The sequence below is a fragment of the Elephas maximus genome, chromosome 8 (assembly GCF_024166365.1).
Source record: "Elephas maximus indicus isolate mEleMax1 chromosome 8, mEleMax1 primary haplotype, whole genome shotgun sequence".
Taxonomy (NCBI): Eukaryota; Metazoa; Chordata; class Mammalia; order Proboscidea; family Elephantidae; genus Elephas; species Elephas maximus.
In genome coordinates this window covers 81,267,970-81,286,949 of record NC_064826.1, presented here as the reverse complement: position 1 = coordinate 81,286,949, position 18,980 = coordinate 81,267,970, and the positions used below count along the sequence as shown (strand labels likewise).

Genomic DNA, 18,980 nt, shown 5'->3' with positions numbered 1-18,980 from the left:
GGTCTCTAAACCCGAAGAAGTTACTTCAGATTCTCACTAAAGTCCTGCATAATAACATTCGCACTTCTTAAGCATTACTTGTGTTCCAAATTCTGCCCATATAATATTTCTTTTGATCTTCACAACACTCTGAAGTAGGTCCAATTATTATTTCCATTTTAGAGACAGGGAAAACGAAGCTCATAGTGGTTAAGTAACTTACCGAAATGTATAGCTAGAAACTGGGATTTGAACCTAGATTGGTTTCACTTCAGAGCCTGTTTTCTCAACACCCATATTAGACTACATTGCACTACACAGGAGAGTATTTTGAGATGTAAACAGTCAAGTGAATTTCCAAATTCTTTCTCTGTGGTCCCATCTGAAAGATCTGACCAATAGTGGACACAAACTTGCTTTCTCTGCTCTGGCAGCCACCCTTTTTCCCCTCAGCTTACTCATTCCATTTGACCACTTGTTCCTCTGAATACTCAAAATCCTTCCTCCCCTGGCAGGACTAGTACTGCTACTCCCAGAGTTATGACTCCAGAGTTTTTTATGCCAGTTAGAGTGAGAGATGGACAGAAGGGGTTCTCTACCTCCAGAACCTGATTTTTTACACAGCTGGCATATGACATTTGGTTGACAACTGGGTTTCTGAACCCTCTTTTGAAAGTCCCTTTATACTGCCCTCACTAAAGTATTTAGCAGTTGGCACAAACTTCAGGGCTCTAGGGATCTTCCTTAGTGATGCAGTAAAAATCCAAAATGGAGCACTTGTTTGGGATCAGGAAATAAGAAGCCGTGAACCATTCTTGACAAAGAAAAACCTATAAATAAACTCCAACTCAAGTTTTCATAGATGAGGAAAGGGAGGCTCAGGCTGCAGAGTGAATTCAGTCTGGTCATTCAGCTCATAAGGATGACAGGATTAAATCCAGGTATTCTGGAACTGTCCTCTCTATGATAGTGCCTGACTCCATGCACTCTGGCAAAGCACTGCCTACTTCATGAGTGACATCTGATTTTCCCACTGGTAGAGCTCAGAGTACATCCAGGAAGCCTGCAGAACATCAGGAAGAGAGAGGCTTACTTCCAGACATGGTTACTGTTCTCCAGCTCCTCCCCTGTCTCTATTCTGCCTTGATTTATTAAAGAAAGTGATGCCCACCAGCCTCTGCTGCTTTTCAGCTTTCTTCCCCCCCGCCCTCAGGGATATATCAGGGCCATAAGGAACAAGAGAGGTAGGAAATATGATGGTAAGCACAGTTCTTGAGCTGGTGTGGTGGGCATGGTGGGGAAATTTAGAGAGCTTCCTTCACATTAAACAACAGGCCTTTAAAGGGCTATTTTTTCTGATTCCCAGAGTCACACAGGCAAATGTAAAATGACCTGGGCAAGCTCATAGCAGAAGAAACTCCAAGTCAGGAGATGGCTTTTTCAGTGCAATATATTATATACAGTTAGTTCTCACTGAAAATTACCAAGAAAAAAAAAAAAAAAACCTCACAGAACAACATTAGGGCCAAGAAAGAAAGAATGCATTTTAATCTTTTTACTAAGAAGATGGTCACTGAAATTTGTTTCTTTTGGTAGAATACAAAAACACTAATTTTGGACAATAAACATTTTTGAATGATTTTCCATTCCACAGAATGTAAGTATACACAATGTCTCACAAAACAAGGTCACATGTCAAAAGAAAAGCATCCCATTTTCCACAAGTCACAAATGGATAAGTGTACAGTGTTATGAAACAGTCAGTAAATTACCTCCAAGTATTTCAAATAAAACAAATTAAATGAACCAAAAAATTAGCTTGCTTTTCTTTATAAGCAAGTATGAGAGAATGATTCAACTTGGATAATAACCTAATGCCACAAGTTGCAGCAAGAATTTCACACCAAAGCCTATTGAACTATCAAAAGTTACTATCTGTGTTTGCCAATTCTCTCTATAGAACAGATGGAAAACATAAAATGGTTTGCACTTCATTTCAAATTACCATAGTTTTCCTAATAAAAAGGTTATATTTTATATTCAGCCAGATGCACTGTTGCCAACTATAAAACCAAATAAAATTTTCCTGATGTTCAGCAGTACCTTTTTTCTGAAGCATCTTCAAGGCGCAGTGTATTAGGGAAATGAAATCATGCTAGAGAGAAGGTCAACCATGAGGAAAAGAGGTAAAAAAACAAAAGAAAAAAGGCACACCTCTTGAGCACACCATCCACATTCCGGACCCAGCGCAAGGCACTTGGCACAGGATGCTGTGTTTGAATCCGCACATCTATTGTCTTCTGTAATGGAGTATAAAATGAAGCATTACTGGGTTAGTCTCACATTGGGCAGTGTATACAATTCTAGACCAAAATATAGATTTTTGAATCTCAAAATCAGGTTAACAACAGCTCTCATGTACTTTGGACAGGTTGTCAGGAGGGACTAGTCCCTGGAGAAGGACATCTTGCTTGGTAGAGTACAGTGTGAGTGGAAAAGAGGAAAAATCTCAATGAGATGGATTAACACAGTGGCTGCAACAATGGGCTCAAGCATAACAACGATTGTGAGGATGGCGCAGGACCGGGCAGTGTTTAGTTCTGTTGTAAACAGGGTCGCTATGAGTTGGAACCGACTTGGACACACCTAACACCACCACCACCAAAAAATGTGTAATTGCTTCAGGAAGAGCTAATGTGCACACTGCAATTATCCAGCATTTTCTGGATAGCTCTTCTTACTTGTTTTCACAAGGTCAGGGGGAAATGAGGGTAATGAAAATGTGATTTTAGTTAGATTTTTGGGTTTGTCTTGAATTCTGCTGCAGCACTAGGGGAGTCTCTAAATATTTTTAGAATGTTGAAGTTTTGTCAAATTTTATATTATCTGAATCAAGTAGGTATTTTTGGTTATAGAGTTTTTACTGTAAAAATAGTCATATAGAGACGTCAATTTCAACATGTAAAGTTGGGTCATGTTGAGTCATAGCGAATGCACTTTCTGAGATGTATTCTTGATGGGTATACTAAGTAGCTAACTTTAGAATTCCGATCATCTTAATATTATTTTGCCTTGAAGGGTACCAGAACCAGGTGTAATGGCAAGATTTATTGTCTTAGAAGTGGTTAGAACGGGTGAGTTATTTTAGTTACCCTAATTTAATTTCTCAGACTAGAACACTTTAAGATCATGACAATTAATTTTCCCATACATTCCCACACTTGGCTGTGATACTTGAAAAACCATAGTTGTACCTGGAAACTACTTCTCTTTATTCCTTCTAGCCACTAACTACTTATACTCTTAAAAAGAGGCTCATTGTTATAGGCTTAAACACATAAAATATAATACAGAATGACTGATATATTATTTTATCATCAGTTTTTAGTGGACTAACCACATTCTTCCTACAGCCTATCCTTTACTATGAAATGTCCCAAGGACATGGGACATCCTGGGCATAAGTAGCTTACAGTGCAGGCAAGGAAAGGATAGTCTACACAAACAATAAAATACAGTATGACAAATGCTACAAGAGTGGTTTCCCCAAGGAGCTGTGGCACCATCAGAGAAGGGGCTGCTCACTTTGTTTTAGGAGGATGGCCAGGGGTGGGGGAAGAGGGCATATTTAAATATGGCTCCTCAGAGGCAATAAAACCTATCTCTCTTTGCTGTCTCACTTTATTTCTTCAAATCTCTGTTTATTTTTTTAAAAAATGTAATAGACATAATAGAAAAGTATGCAGGTTGTGTGTGTGTGGACATGGTGGTTTTAAAGGGGATAGAGTTTGGCTACCTCCATCCAATCGGTCTCTCTTTCACTTCTCTATGTCTCAATTTTTCCCAACATTCTGGAATAAAGGGTAAAAAAAGTCCTGACCTGAAGGAGGCATGGAGGTGGGTGTAGGCAGTCAAAAGAGGGAAAGAGGCACTAAAATTCTGTTGCCATCAAGTCGACTCCAACTCATAGTGACCCTACAGGACAGAGTAGAACTGCCCCATAGAGTTTCCAAGGAGCAGCTGGTAGATTCGAACTGCCAACCTTTTGGTTAGCAGACATAGTCCTTAACCACTGAGCTACCAGGGCTCCTAAGAAACACTAAAAAAAAACCCATTGCCATCGAGTTGATTCCAACTCATAACAGAGCTGTATCAAAGGGTCTTCAAGGAGTGGCTGGTGGGTATGAACTGCTGACCTTTTGGTTAGCAGCTATTAGCTCTTAACCACTGCTCCACCAGGTCTCCAAAGAGACACTACAGGGGACACTACAGGGGACTTAACATGGCAAAGTAGCCCTAACTGGGGCCACAGTGAGCACCCTACCCTGTATTTTACTGGACAACCAATGGGTTAAAACAAAACCATCCTTTTCTGATACCTCTGATGCTCTGTTATCTCCTGTCTGTGTTCCCTTCTACCCTGGGTTGGCTTTACATAAACTTTTTCTGTATATTACCCAAAACTTCTTCACTGACCTTTCTAGATGTGGCCCAGAATTCCAAGACTAAAAATGTGACTAATGTTTCAGGCTCTGTTTGCTACCAGCTTGGCTCTGCCTGTGCCCCTCCTCCACCTAACTGTGAAGACTCTCTAGCCTAAAATCCGTCCATCTGGCTTAGCCTGCAAAACTGTAAAACTTGCTTATTCCTGAAATATTCAGAAGTGTGAGTGGCCTTTTCAGTTTTGTTCCCAGAAAGAAAACGAGTTTAGCTTTAGAAATCAAGCACATTTGCAGACCCAACTTAACCTTTACCAACTCAACCTTGACCCAACTGGTACATGGAATGAAACCTGGTTTCAGCGGACACGTGCCCAAGCCTTTAAATCAACAGGTAGGACTTGTGCACTGGCACTGAAGCTGGCAGTCTCATGGAGGGAAAGCTGCAGAGTCTGTGAATCTGCTCTTTGTTTCTAATGGTCTCTGACTCTGTCCTAAGTTGACCCAGATTCAAGCTCGGGTCAGTCTTCTACTTCCTTAGCACATGTGGTAAACTATGAATTTATAAACAAAAATCCTTGTTTCCTTGTGTTCTGCTTTCTGTTTTCTTTAAAAAGCTGTAGTGCCAAACTCTCTTCTCAAACTTTAGACACCTAAGGATGACTGAGAACGATAGGGCCTTTGTTCCTATCAATACTGCCCAGGTTCCAGGACTGACATTTCTCAAAATCTACATAACTATAAGAAAAATGATCCCATAAATGGATACGGGGGAGACGGACCTTACAGTTCTGCAGACCTGGAAAAAGACCATAAATTGAGCTTCCTGGAAACACTGTCAAATATTATGGCTGGAGAGTGTCATGGATAAACTTCACAGAAGACAAACCAGACATACTCTGACCAGCAGAATTTTCTTTTTAATTTCAAAATATGCAAGTAAGTAAAATAACTAAAACACTAGTATTCATACTCTTTACAGCAATTCTTTACACTGAATGGTCATGCTACTATGGGTGCTATCAGTCAGCACTTGTTAGGAATTTCCTCTCTCTCTCACGTACACATGTACACATGTACACATAATCTTTGGTGTGAGTAAAAGTCTTTTTTACACAGCATACCCATCAATGTACGACTGGTGTTTACAGTGACCTGCACTTTGTCATCAGGGTCCAAGTCCATGAACTCAGTTCATTTGTTGTTCCATTCCTGATTCAACATCACGAAAAGGCTGCTTTCCTGTAGTGGCTTCCTAGCAACGCCTGGTGCTGACACCTCATTAAAGGGTGTGACTGAGTGGTTCTTCCCACTCTACAACTGCAGAAGCTGCTTGTTCAGCTACTTGTCCAATGATGTTTCATTAAGCACCTTATTCTTTATGCTCTAGCATTGAGTCTTTATTAAGGATAATTTTTATGGCTCCTAAAGGAAATTATGGATCTTAATGGAAACTCTTAAGCCAATGGAAGCAGACTAGTAATGTTTTAAACCATATATCCTCAGATCTTTTTTTTTTATTATTTACTCTAGTCCTCAGTGTCTCACAAAATCCCATGCGATTAAAAAATGTGCCGCCTTGACAGGAGCTAGTAAAGGATTTAAAATCATATTGCCAGTAATTGTGTACATTCTAAATAATTCTATTGATATATATGCATGGGCTCATTACGTTACAAGTGGAAGCAATGGATGTGATGAGGTAGTGTTACTACATGGTTACCGGAACAAACTCCCACAGCACTGCTACTCACTAGCTTTGTACCCTTCAGTTAGTTACTTAAACTCCCCGGGCCTTCACTTCTTTCACTGTAACACACGTTTGTTGCTGCTAGTTGCTGTGGAGTCAATTCCGACTCATGGACGACCCCATGTGGGCAGAGCAGAACTGCTCCACAGAGCCTTCAAAGAGCTGACCTGTCAGAAGCAGACCACCAGGCCTTCCTTCTGAGGTGCTTCTTGGGAATTTTGAACCTCCAACCTTTCTGATAGAAGAGTGCTTAACTGTTTGCTCCATACAGGGGCTCCTTCGCATAGGGTTAACTATATCTATATCAAAACCCTGATATGAGAATGAAGTGCAGCAAAGCACACCAAGTGTAATACTTAAGGCATACAAAAACCAAACCAGACTCATTGTTGGCAAATCGATGCCGACCTATAGTGACCCTATAGGACAGAGCAGAGCTGCCCCCTAGGGTTTCCAAGGAGCAGCTGGTGGATTCGAACTGCTGACCTTCTGGTTAGCGGATGAGCTCTTAACCACTGTGCCACCAGGGATCCTAAGGCATACAAGCACTCAATAAATGGAACTGTTGTAACGTTATTATAGTTACTAAAATGAATTATATGTATACACACGTGTATGCATATGTATGTATATATGTTGTGTTTATGTATTTAGTTATAGGTTCAAAAAAGAAAATGCTATTTGTCTTCAAATTTTTTGTAAATTATTGTCTTTAAAAGAACATCCTTAGGACATAAAGTTTTAAAAATATAGCTCCTAAGTTAAAAAAAAAAAATTACTGTATCTATTTTAGTGATTTCAAAATGAATCTTAAAAGCCAATTAGGTCAAATATATACATATCAGTTCAACCTATTACAAGTACAATTTTGGTATGACTGAAATTCTAAATCACTGAGAATCTCAGAACACTAACTTTTTTCACATTTTCTAACATGAACGTTGACTTAAGCTGAACGATTTTTTAAATTACTTCCCAGAATTAAATGTTTATGACACATGTGAAATGACCTCTATAACCATCTGTCATAAAGTATAATAAGTACCCATCATCAACAGGACAGAATACACAAAAATCAGGAAACTACTTATTGATAACACACACTTACGTCACGATGGTGTAGTTGATTCATAATATTTTGAGGACTTTTAGTCTATATAGGTGAGAAGGGAAAGAAAATACTCCTCACCCTCCCCCCCAAAAAACAGAAAAAGACAATAGAAGGCTCAATGTTAGAATCTTCCAATAAGGCAAATTATCAGATCAAATGACAGTTTTAAGAAACACTTCTAGTGATTTTCAGCCCTAAAGTCTACACAACAACATTTAAAGGAAATCCACAGTTACGTGGAAGAAGAATCAAATAAAACTGATAAAGATTGTAGCACTTGATAATGACAATCAATCATTGTGAATTCTCATGTTATTCCTAGAGAGAATGATTTGTGAGAAATGCATTTTTTTCCAGTATCCCTTTCCTAACTGCATTTACAATACAAATTAAATTAAACACGGATAATTATATAAAGCTACTTCCTTTAAAAAGAACAAGGTAACACTGTTATAATGAATACATGTTCTACTTTGATAACAGCCAAATCCAGGCAAACTGAGCACACAGAGTAAAGTTTAGAGTATGACTTTGTGGCTTCCTTGTTCAAGGAAGTCATGTACATGTTACAGATATCTTTCAAATACATTATCTGATTATTGAAAGCTCTATTTTTACACAGAGATTTCATATATGGTATCATCTGATTTGAGGAGCCCTGGTGGCACAGTGGTAAAGTGTTAACCAAGACAGAGGTGAGAGAAAGATGTGGCAGTCTGCTTCCCCAAAGATTAACGCCTTGGAAACTCTACAGGGCAGCCCTACTCTGTCCTCCAAGGTCACTATGAGTCGGAATTGACTTGATGGAAATTGGGATCATTTGATTTAAAAATCAAAATGAAGAAATAAATTGGTGTTCTAATCGCTTGCCATTGGGTAAGCATTCCAAGTTTTAATTGTTTCCTGAAAGCCTCTACAGAAATACAGGGAATAGGTGGTTAGGCCTACTTCTTTGAGAATAAAGGTATAGGATACAAAAGTCAGTTAAATTGTAATGGGAGTTAAGGAAAGGGGAATGGGAGGGAAGTAGAAAGCATGGGGTGCTCTTTGGGAAAGGCAGACCTGAGTAGGGAAACTATGGAAAGCAAGAGAAGACGCAGCACAAGGAAGTTCACGCCTGAACCAGCACTGCAAGACTACAGGAGCAAGGACATGGCACAGCTACTTCTAGATATCTTTCTTCCCCTAGGGTTACCCTTGGACTTCATATATATATATAATGCAAAACGGCATATTTTATTTAACAATAATTTGTCATTTGCAGCTTTATTTAGTATTCTGAATATATGATACGTAATTTTGCTGTTGAAATAAAGAAGCTGGACTGCTTAGGTAATATTATAAGAATTATAACATAGCTGTGACAAAACTTCAGCCACCAAAGTCATTTTTACTCCAGAAAAGCATATTTCAACTGTGTCCACACAGAAGTAGTTGAAAAATTCACTTTACTATTTGTAGCTTGCTACTAAATTATACATTCAGAAAATACTACTCTAGCAGCAGCTCCCAGCATAGACTGGTAAATTCCTCTCTTCTGCTCTGCCACACTGTTTGTCTCAAACTTGTAGCAAATACACATTTAGCCAATAAAAATGGAAATGAATATCTTTATGGGGGAAACCACCAAGAAAAACCAAACTCATTGCCATCAAGTTGATTCCAATTCATAGAGACTTTTTTTTTTTTTTAAAGGACAGAGTAGAATTGCCCCATAGAGTTTCCAAGGAGTGCCTGGTGGATTCAAACTGCTGACCTTTTGGTTAGCAGCCGTAGCACTTAACCACTCTGATAGGGGAAACCATTTTGCCTAAATAATTTTGCCTCTAATTTCGCTTGAAAAAAACATGCACCAGTATTTCTGTATAGCAAACAAACAAAAAATACAGTTTGGGCTCCTTTCTTTGCATGTTAACTTTTCCAGTGTTTGGGCTTGATAGTCTAAAGAGTGTTATTTGGGAAAAAAGGAGGTGGTATGATTACATTCAATTCTTACAGTGTCTCAGGAGAAAGGGTGAGGAAATGAAGACATTATAAGAAAAAATAATTGTCTTAGTTCCCCTGAGGCAGAACCTGAGATGGACATACTTGGCAAGTGATTTACTGAGGAGAAGGGAAATGAGGGAAGAAGGCCAGACAGGGTAAGATGCTAAGCAAGGACGTTGGTGTAGCTGAAATCCGGCCTCTGTCTGATCCCACCCAGAACTCTGAGAAAAATGGCACCACAAAGTTGTCCCATCTTGAGGCAAGGGGACCTGGATTTTATTCCCACATATCAGTCAGTCACTGGCTGCACATTGCCTGGCAGTGGCGGGCGTAGGCAGGGATGCATAACCTCCCAGGCATCTCTGAGCAAGGTGGCTCCCTGTGGCAGAGGACAATTCTTCTGAGAAGGGGGCAGCTATGAGCCATTAACAGCCAGAACTCAGAGGAGTGGGGGATGAGTGTACCAACCCTGTAAGGGGAATCTGGGTGGGGTGCCAGCACCATTTACTACAATGATGTACCCCAGAGTGTGATAAATGATTAGAGTTTTGTGGCAGAGATTGCTACTTACCCACCCATAAATTCTTTACAAACAGTATCCCAGTTTGGATGGCATTAAGAAAAACTGAAATGCCCCATTTCCCAGTCTCTCTTGCAATAATGGTGGTCCTTTGACTAGATCTGATGGTTGGGAAGGAGGCAGAAGTCTCTGATTGGTGCTTCTGTGAATGCTTCTCAAAAGAGGGCTGATTCAGCTGGAAGGTTCTTTTTGACCCTATGCTTGTCCTGCTTTTTCCTGCCTGGAACATGGATTGTGATGTCTAGATCTGCAACAGCCATCCTCACACCTGAGGGAACCTTTCTCAAGAAAGCCAGTGCTAAGGCTGGCAGAGATAACGGGGGCCCAGGCCACTCACGTGTCTGTCAGTTTGTCATACTGTGGGGGCTTACTTGTTGCTGTGGTGCTAGAAGCTATGCCACTGGTATTCAAATGCCAGCAGGGTCTCCCATGTCAGACAGGTGTCTGCTGAACTTTCAGACTAAGACAGACTAGGAAGAAAGACCCAGCGGTCTACTTCTGAAATGAATTAGTCAGTGAAAACCTTATGAACAGCAGAACATTGTCAGATATAGCACCAGAAGATGAGCCCCCCAGGTTGGAAGGCACTCAAAATATGACTGGAAAAGAGCTGCCACCTCAAAGTAGAGTCAAACTTAATGACGTGGATGGAGTCAAGCTTTTGGGATCTTCATTTGCCGATGAGGCATGACTTAAAATGAGAAGAAACAGCTGCAAACATCCATTAATAATTCAAACGTGGACTGTATGATGTATGAATCTAGGAAAACTGGAAATCATCAAAAATGAAGTAGAATGCATAAACATCAATATCCTAGGCATTAATGAGCTGAAATGGACTGGTACTGGCCATTTTGAATCAGACAATCATATAGTCTACTATGCCAGGAATGACAACTTGAAGAGGAATGCTGCTGCATTCATACTCAGAAAGAACATTTTGGGATCTGTCCTGAAGTACAACACTGTTAGTGATAGGATAATATCCATATGCCTACAAGGAAGACCAGTTAATACAAATATTACTCAAGTTTATGCAACCATTAAGGCCAAAGAGAAGAAATTGAAGATTTTTACCAACTTCTTCAGCCTGAAATTGATCGCATATGCAATCAGGATGCATTGATAATTACTGGTGATGGGAATGAGAAAGGTGGAAACAAAGAAGAAGGATCGGTAGTTGGAAAACATGGCCTTGGCAATAGAAATGAAGTCAGAGATAGTATGATAGAGTTTTGCAATACTAACAATTTCTTCATTGCAAATACCTTTCTTCACCAACGTAAATGGCAACTATATACGTGGACCTTGCCAAATGGAATACACAGGAACCAAATAGACTACATCTGTGGAAAGAGACAATGGAAAAGCTCGATATCATCACTCAGAGCAGGGCCAGGAGCTGACTGTGGAACAGACCGTCAGTTGCTGTTATGCAAGTTCAAGTTGAAACTGAAATTAGAACAAGTCCACAAGAGCCAAAATATGACCTTGAGTGTATCCAACCTGAATTAAGAGACCATCTCAAGAACAGATTCAATGCGTTGAACACTAATGACTGAAGACCAGACGAACTATGGAATGCCATTAAGGACACCATACATGATTAAAGACATCATACATGAAGAAAGCAAGAGGTCATTAAAAAGCCAGGAAAAGAAAAAACCAAAATGGATGTCAGAAGAGACTCTGAACCTTGCTCTTGAACACTGAGTAACTAAAGCAAAAGAAGAAATTTTGAAGTTAAAGAGATGAACAGAAGATTTCAAAGGGTGGCTTGAGAAGACAAAGTATTATAATGACATGTGCCAAGACCTGGAGATAGAAAACCAAAAGAGCAGAACACAATCGGCATCTCTTGAGCTGAAAAAACTGAAGAAAAACATTCAAGCATCGAGCTGCAGTACTGAAGGATTCTATGGGGAAAATATATACCAAAAAAAACACTATACCAAAAAGAACTGGATGATATTCAACCATTTCAGGAGGTAGCATATGATCAGGAACCAATGGTACTGAAGGAAGAAGTCCAAGCTGCACTGAAGGCACTGCTGAAAAACAAGGCTCCAGGAATTCACAAAATACCAACTGACAGGTTTCAACAAACAGATGTAGTGCTGGAAGTACTCACTCCTCTATGCCAATAAATTTCAAAGACAGCTACCTGGCGAACCAACTGGAAGAGATCCATATTTACGCCTATTCCCAAGAAAGGTGATCTAACTGAATGCGAAAATTATCAAACAATATCATCAATATCACACACAAGTAAAATTTTGCTGAAGATCATTCAAAAGTGCCTGCAGCAGTATATTGACAGGGAACTGCCAGAAATTCAAGCTAGATTCAGAAGAGAACGTGGAACCAGGGAAATCGTTGCTGATGTCAGATGGATCCTGGTTGAAAGTAGAGAATACCAGAAAGATATTTACCTGTGTTTTGTTGACTAATGAAAGGCATTCGACTGTGCAGATCATTAACAAATTATGAATAACACTGCAAAGAATGGGAATTCCAGAACACTTAATTGTGCTCATGTGGAACAGTACATAGATCAAGAGGTAGTAGTTGGAACAGAACAAGGGGATACTGCATGGTTTAAAGTCAAGGAAAGTGTGCTTCAGGGTTGTGTTCTTTCACCATACTTTCTCAATCTGTATGCTGAGCAAATAATCCAAGAAGCTGTACTATATGAAGAAGAACATGGCATCAAGATTGGGGAAGGACTCATTAACAACTTGCCTTTTGCAGATGACACAACCATACTTGCTGAAAGTGAAGAGGACTTGAAGCACTTACTGATGAAGATCAAAGACCACAACCTTCAGTATGGATTACACCTCAACGTGGAAGAAAACACAAATCCTCACAACTGGACCAATAAGCAACATCATGATAAACAAAGAAAAAATTGAGGTTGCCAAGGGTTTCATTTTACTTGGATCCACAATCAACACTCATGGAATCAGCAGTCAAGAAAACAAAAGATGCATTGCACTGGGCAAATCTGCTGCAAAAGACCTCTTTAAAATGCTGGAAAGCAAAGATATCACCTTGAAGACTAAGGTGCTCCTGACCCAAGCCATGGCGTTTTCAATTGCCTCATATGCATGAGAAATCTGGATGAATAAGGAAGATGGAAGAACTGATGCCTTCGAGTTCTGGTGTTGGTGAAGAATACCATGAACTGCCAAAAGAATGAACAAATCTGTCTTGGAAGAAGTGTGATCAGAGTGCTCCTTGGAAGCAAGGATGGCAAGACTACATCTCACATATTTTGGACATGTTGTCAGGAGGGATCAATCCCTTGAGAAGAACATCAGGCTTGGTAAAGTAGAGGGTCAATGAGATGGATTGACACAGTGGCTGCAACAATGGGTTTAATCTGTGAGAATGGTACAAGATTGGGCAGTGTTTCATTCTGTTGTACATAGGGTCGCTATGAGTTGGTATCAACTGGATGGCTCCTAACAACAACAGGCCACTTACAACACTGTGAAGTCACTGTAGCCACTCTGGGTTGCTTCTCAGAACTGCTTCTGATATAAGACGGAAGTTAACTCCAGTGTTACTTAAGCCACTTTTAAGGCCCTCTTACTAGCAGGCGGACACAACTGCTAACTGATAAATTTTCATCCTAGTTATAAAATGTAAATTAATAAGAAAAACATTTGAGCAGGATTAATGTGACCAAAGGTTTTGAAGAAATGTTAAGCATAACATTATATGAAGTGGACCATTCATGCTGAAGAGATGTATTTTTTCATGTTTCATTCACTTGTTTTTCCTTTGGGAAGTTGAAATGCTAGATTACGAGTTCCTGGAAGACAGGTGCTTAGACACCTTTTCTTCGTATTTCCAGTGCCCAAGCCTAGCACATGGTACCAACTAGTTGCCATCAAGTCAATTCCAACTCATGGCCACCCCATGTGTTTCAGGATAGGATTTTCAACGGCTGACTTTTTTTTCTAGAGTAGATCACCAGGCCTTCCTCTGAGGTACCTCTAGGTGGGCTTGAACTGCCAACTGTACTGTTAGTAGCTGAGCACTTAAATGCTTGCACCACCCAGGTACAGATTAATAAATGTGTAATGAACAAATGATATTCTAAATTGAGGTTAATTTGGCAGTTTAATTCCTAAGGATTTTAATAGCTCTTGATTACTTACATTTTTAAATAATCTTTATTTCCAAAACCTATTTACCGCAAAAGGAATTAACTATGCCTCCAAAAAAAAAAAATTTTTTTTTTTACTTAATGATACACATCTGGATGAACTCATTTTGATGTTTCCAAAAGTGAAAACAAAACAAATCCAAACATACCTACTGAGACTAATTTTTTTGTTTTCTTTACATTTATTTGGTCTTCTAATATTGTATGGAGCCCTGGTGGCGCAGTGGTCAAGAGCTCGGCTGCTAACCAAAAGGCTGGCAGTTCGAATCCACCAGCCTCTCCTTGGAAACCCTATGGGGCAGTTCTACTGTGCCCTACAGGGTTGTTATGAGTTGGAACTGACTGGACAGTAATGGATTTTTTTTTTTTTTTAAATATTGTATTAGTCTGCTGATTTATTTCAAAGCAAGGCTAGTTTCTTTCTAAAGAACTCTGGAGATATAACTAGGTGATACTGAGTTGAAGTAGCATTTTATAATGTTACCATTATCAGATGTAAAGACACTAAATTCCTTTATTTATTTTCCTCAGTGCTCAGATCTAAATTCAACTACAATTCAGAAAATATTTCTTGCTCCTGTAAAGTTGAGTAATTCCTTACTGAGTACACTGGGCACTGCGCATACCTGTGAGCTCTAGAAATATTATCTGGATTATCTCATTTATCGTCCCCAGAACTCCAGGAGTAGATACTATTGTTATATGAAGCCCATTTTACAGATAAGAAAAAGGAGGTAGAACGAGATTAAGTCACTTTTCTAAGGCTACACAAGTAGGAAGTGGAGGAACCAACTCTGGAACCAGGAAGCCGGGTCCTAGCACCACACCCTCAAGAACTTCTTTATAATGCCAGTGTAAGGAAATAACACTATTATTTTGTATCTACTTAACCAGGTTTATATACAATCCTTATGTTTCAGGGACAAGTTTCAACATAGTTAAAAAAAATTCATGTGATTACAACAGGGTTTTATGCTAAGATAAAGGCTTCTGGACTGCAAAAGAGAAAAAAAATTTAAAAGGCCACTTTCAACCGTGGGCAGGTTAAGAAACGTTAAGGCAACCCCTCCACATTTTCTCAGTCTGCCCTGCCCTGTTTAGGGCGATCCTGACATGAGTCAGAAGTTAAAGTGGGCTGGGCTGGCATAAACCATCATTCTCGTTCATAATGGAATTTACAAGAAGAACCATTCTTCACCCTGGTGAAGGCACCAGTGACTCTCATTTGTGTTGAAATGGGCCATCACAAGAAGGCTGGTCAGTTAGGGTCACATCAGAATCTTTCACTGTGATTCAATTACACACACTGTAATCAACTGTGCTTTGAAAAAGTTCTGATTGAAGCATACATTTGGAGGTCATATAAGTGTGCTCTACACTAAATCATTTTTAATTTGAAAGGGGACACTATTAATTATACTGGTGCAACAGGTGTAAACTGGAACTCCTTGGGCAAACTGGGGCCTATGGTCACTTTAAATGCACAGTATTTTGGTGATGTAAAATAAGAAATAAAAACAATAAGCAAGGGTATGCATGCTGAGGTTATAAGAAATGTGAGAGGAGGAAGAAGATACCATGAATTAGTGATGGCGGTGAAATTTCTTCATTTAAAGGTGGGCCTGAAGTTGGTTTTAAAGGACAGGTAAAATGCCAAAATCTGTTGTTGTTGGGTTTCTTTTTTTTTTGCGGGGGGGATTGTTTTTAGATTATATCCTATCTACATACTGACATATATTCTTCGATGTGGGAAGGGGATCAATGTGCATAAAGAATATTTATCATTTGCATGTGAAAACGACTTTGCAGTTCATATTACTTCCTAGACAATGGGGTTTCTCTTGGTGGGCCAGTCATTCAGCATACAAAGAGAATAATTCCTCAAGGGGATATAATTCAATTTTGCAGCTGCTTATTTACCTTAGCATATCAGTTTGCCTTCTGACACACCTGGTGGGAATCTGTGAGAAAGTGAGAGAAACTAGAGAAAAGATAGTGATTGAAAACAGAATTGCTTTGTAGGGTTTCCCTCCTTCCGACTTGGAACTTCAAAACAGATCAAAATTTCAGGGCTCAAGGAGGGCTCCGGGGCCCCTCTGAGGCAAAATCTGGTTAAAGTTGCATTTGTCTAACTTGGGAAAGCAGTATTAGTCATGTGCTTTGTGTCTTGTTTTAACTGGAACTTTTCCATACATTCCAACTGTCCTGTTTATGAGGCACACTCCCTTTTAATAAAAGCCAAAATATTCACCGGTTTCCCACTTTGTTCCCCTAAATAATGTTTTCAGTCTAGCACACTAGAGCTCCAGGAGCTCTTCCTCTTTTCCTCTCCAACTCTTGGCAGGTAGGAATTTCCTTTCGCCCATTAAAAAAACAAAACAAAACCAAAAAAACCCCAAACAAACACCGTTTTTCATGTCAAAATCTCAAATGCCATGATGAACGAGGTAAAAAATGCCTCAGGATAGTAGGAACTTCTACATTTTATCATTTAAACCTGAAGTCACACATTGCAGGTACGTACTTGACTGGTGCTGCAAAGCCATACCCTGTGTCATAAGGAATTTTGTTCCAAGTCAAAAAAATCCCAAACTAAATTTTAATTCACTTAGAATTTGTTCTGTAATTAAAAGACTAAAAAAGGTATTTATATTTATCCTTGACTCTTGAAAATCAAATTCATTCACACAATGGGATAAAATGAGGGAAAATAAAAAATAAATATTTATTAAGTGATTACTCTTGACGACTTGCTTGACTGGTCCTAGGCCAAGCAATTTATAAGCATTATCTCATTGAGAGCTTATGAAAATGCCACAAAGCAAGCATTCTTCTGCCTATTTTACAGATGGGGAACTAAAGTATAGTGAAGCTATGCTTCATCTCAAAGTCACACGGATAGTAAGAGAACAACTTTGGACCCAGTTCTAACTATAGAACCTTTTCTCTTGAACGCTGTTCTATACGGCATAGAGAATAATAGAAACAAAAAAAGACAATTATACCAAAGTATAATTGAAAAACTTTTGCTAATTAGTACTATTATCAGTGCTTAAGTGATGACTCAACAATTTCAACGTAGCTCAAGATAACTCTTTAATCCAAGTAGTACGTCATAACATTTCCTATCATCTGTGCTACAGTAATTTCATTTTTCCAGGCTAAAGATAAGGGTGTTAAGATTCTCCCCAGTAGGCTTATTTTCTACCCTCAGCACCAAAAGTCCTCCCTAAATACTTGAGGGCCCTTTTCAAAATCCATTTTATTTCTAGGCACCAGGAAACTCTGAGTTTTAAGGAGAAAACCCCAGATGGAGTGAGCCTGAATCACATTGGTTGGCACTTCCTCAGCCTGGGGAGAGCTTCTCCTTTTACAACAGTGTTTCCCCGACCTCTTGCCAGGGGAAGGATCCAGGCTCTGGGGTTGCGTGCTAATTAGGCAGAGACTCACGACCATGTTTGTAGTTGCCTTTCCACTTGTGAAATTCCAGTTCTGCCCTGGAACCCAGATCTGGAACAGGGAAGAAGGCAACTTGTTCTTGTCCTAACTCTGCCTTTGCTTCATGATTTCTATTTGCCAAGGAGTCTCTGCTTCCTCACCAATGAGGTAGGGAAAAGCCTCTTCCTGTTTATAAAAGATGCGTTCATCTACTGAGCTGTGAAAACACTTTAAAATGTAGAGTATGAGGTAAAATATTGGTGGAGAACATTGGCTTCACTGCATGTCCAATTCTCTTACTTTATGGGAATAGTTTAAGAGACGATTTATAATATAATTAGTTCTAGAAAAGATACTGAAGCTTTCACTGCCTTTTCTAAAATTCATCTGATTTTTGACTAAGGGAAAAGGAAATAAACTAAGTTATAATGAAACAATTTCACCTAGTCGTAGCTGATGTCATAGATAATTTCTCTTCCTATAATTCCTAAAAACCCATTGCCATCGGGTCAGTTCTGACTCACAGCAACCCTATAGGAGAAAACAGAACTGTCCCACTGGGTTCTCAAGGCTGTAAATCCTCACAGAAGCAGACTGCCACATCTTTCACCTGAGGAGCAGCTGGTGGATTTAAACCACCTGACGCTTGGTTTGGCAGCCAGGTGCTTTAACCACTGCACCACCAGGGCTTCTTATAGTTCTTAAATTATCTTAAATTATTTCAATTAGTAATTGTTCACTTTAATTTCACTGACTGGAATTCAGCCTGGCACTTCTTTCAATATATTAGGCCAACTATCGTTTTAGGAGTACGAGTAGACATTTTAAGTACGCATTTGCCAAGGTAAAATCCTGTCATGACATATGCCCATAATCTCTCAAAAGGCATTAATACGGATGGCATTTTTTTTACATCACAGTCCTTTACCTTTCAGAATGCTTCTGAATGAAGGAGCAGTTAATGACCTTTTTACTTTATCGACTAAGAGAACCACCTAACTAGAAGACAGTGAGGCAGCATTTTGGAGAGAAACCATTAGCTCATGCCCTGGTACTCCTTGTGAAAGTGATAGCCAGAAGTCACACATATAAATATGCACAGTCTTGTGTCAGCCAACTAATAATCCCAATGGCCTTGGAACAGGTCAATTCTACCAGTTCATTCCAGATGACAATCTGTCTTCCTAGTGTAAGAACTTTCTTTGGCTCTATTTAATAACATATTAAGATCTCATTTATTAAAAATTAGAAGACCTGTATTTTATTGCTTAGTGTTTACTCAATGCTAAGTGCTTTACATGTGTGTCTGTTATTCTAATAACATTATTAGGCAGATAATATTATTATTTCTATTTAAAAGAGGAGAAAACTTGTGACCACCAAGAGTGATTAAGTGAAATGCTCAAATTCATATTGAGAAGTTCAAACACAGGTCTACATAGTTTTTTTTTTGCCATAAGAATAAGGCCTTCTTCCTTATCCATCCATCATTTATACCTAGCACCCCTATGCAATTCAGT

General features: G+C 39.3%; 1 protein-coding gene across 2 annotated transcripts in view; it reads right to left on the bottom strand.

Annotated features, from left to right (window-relative positions):
• The window catches only part of ITGB8 (integrin subunit beta 8), a 99,174-nt gene that overhangs the window by 56,245 nt on the left and 23,949 nt on the right, over window positions 1–18,980 (bottom strand). For both annotated transcript variants that reach the window (XM_049893290.1, XM_049893288.1), the window contains exon 2: window positions 2,194–2,279. In XM_049893290.1, the coding sequence (XP_049749247.1) occupies window positions 2,194–2,279 (86 nt within the window). The remainder of the gene's footprint in view (window positions 1–2,193; window positions 2,280–18,980) is intronic.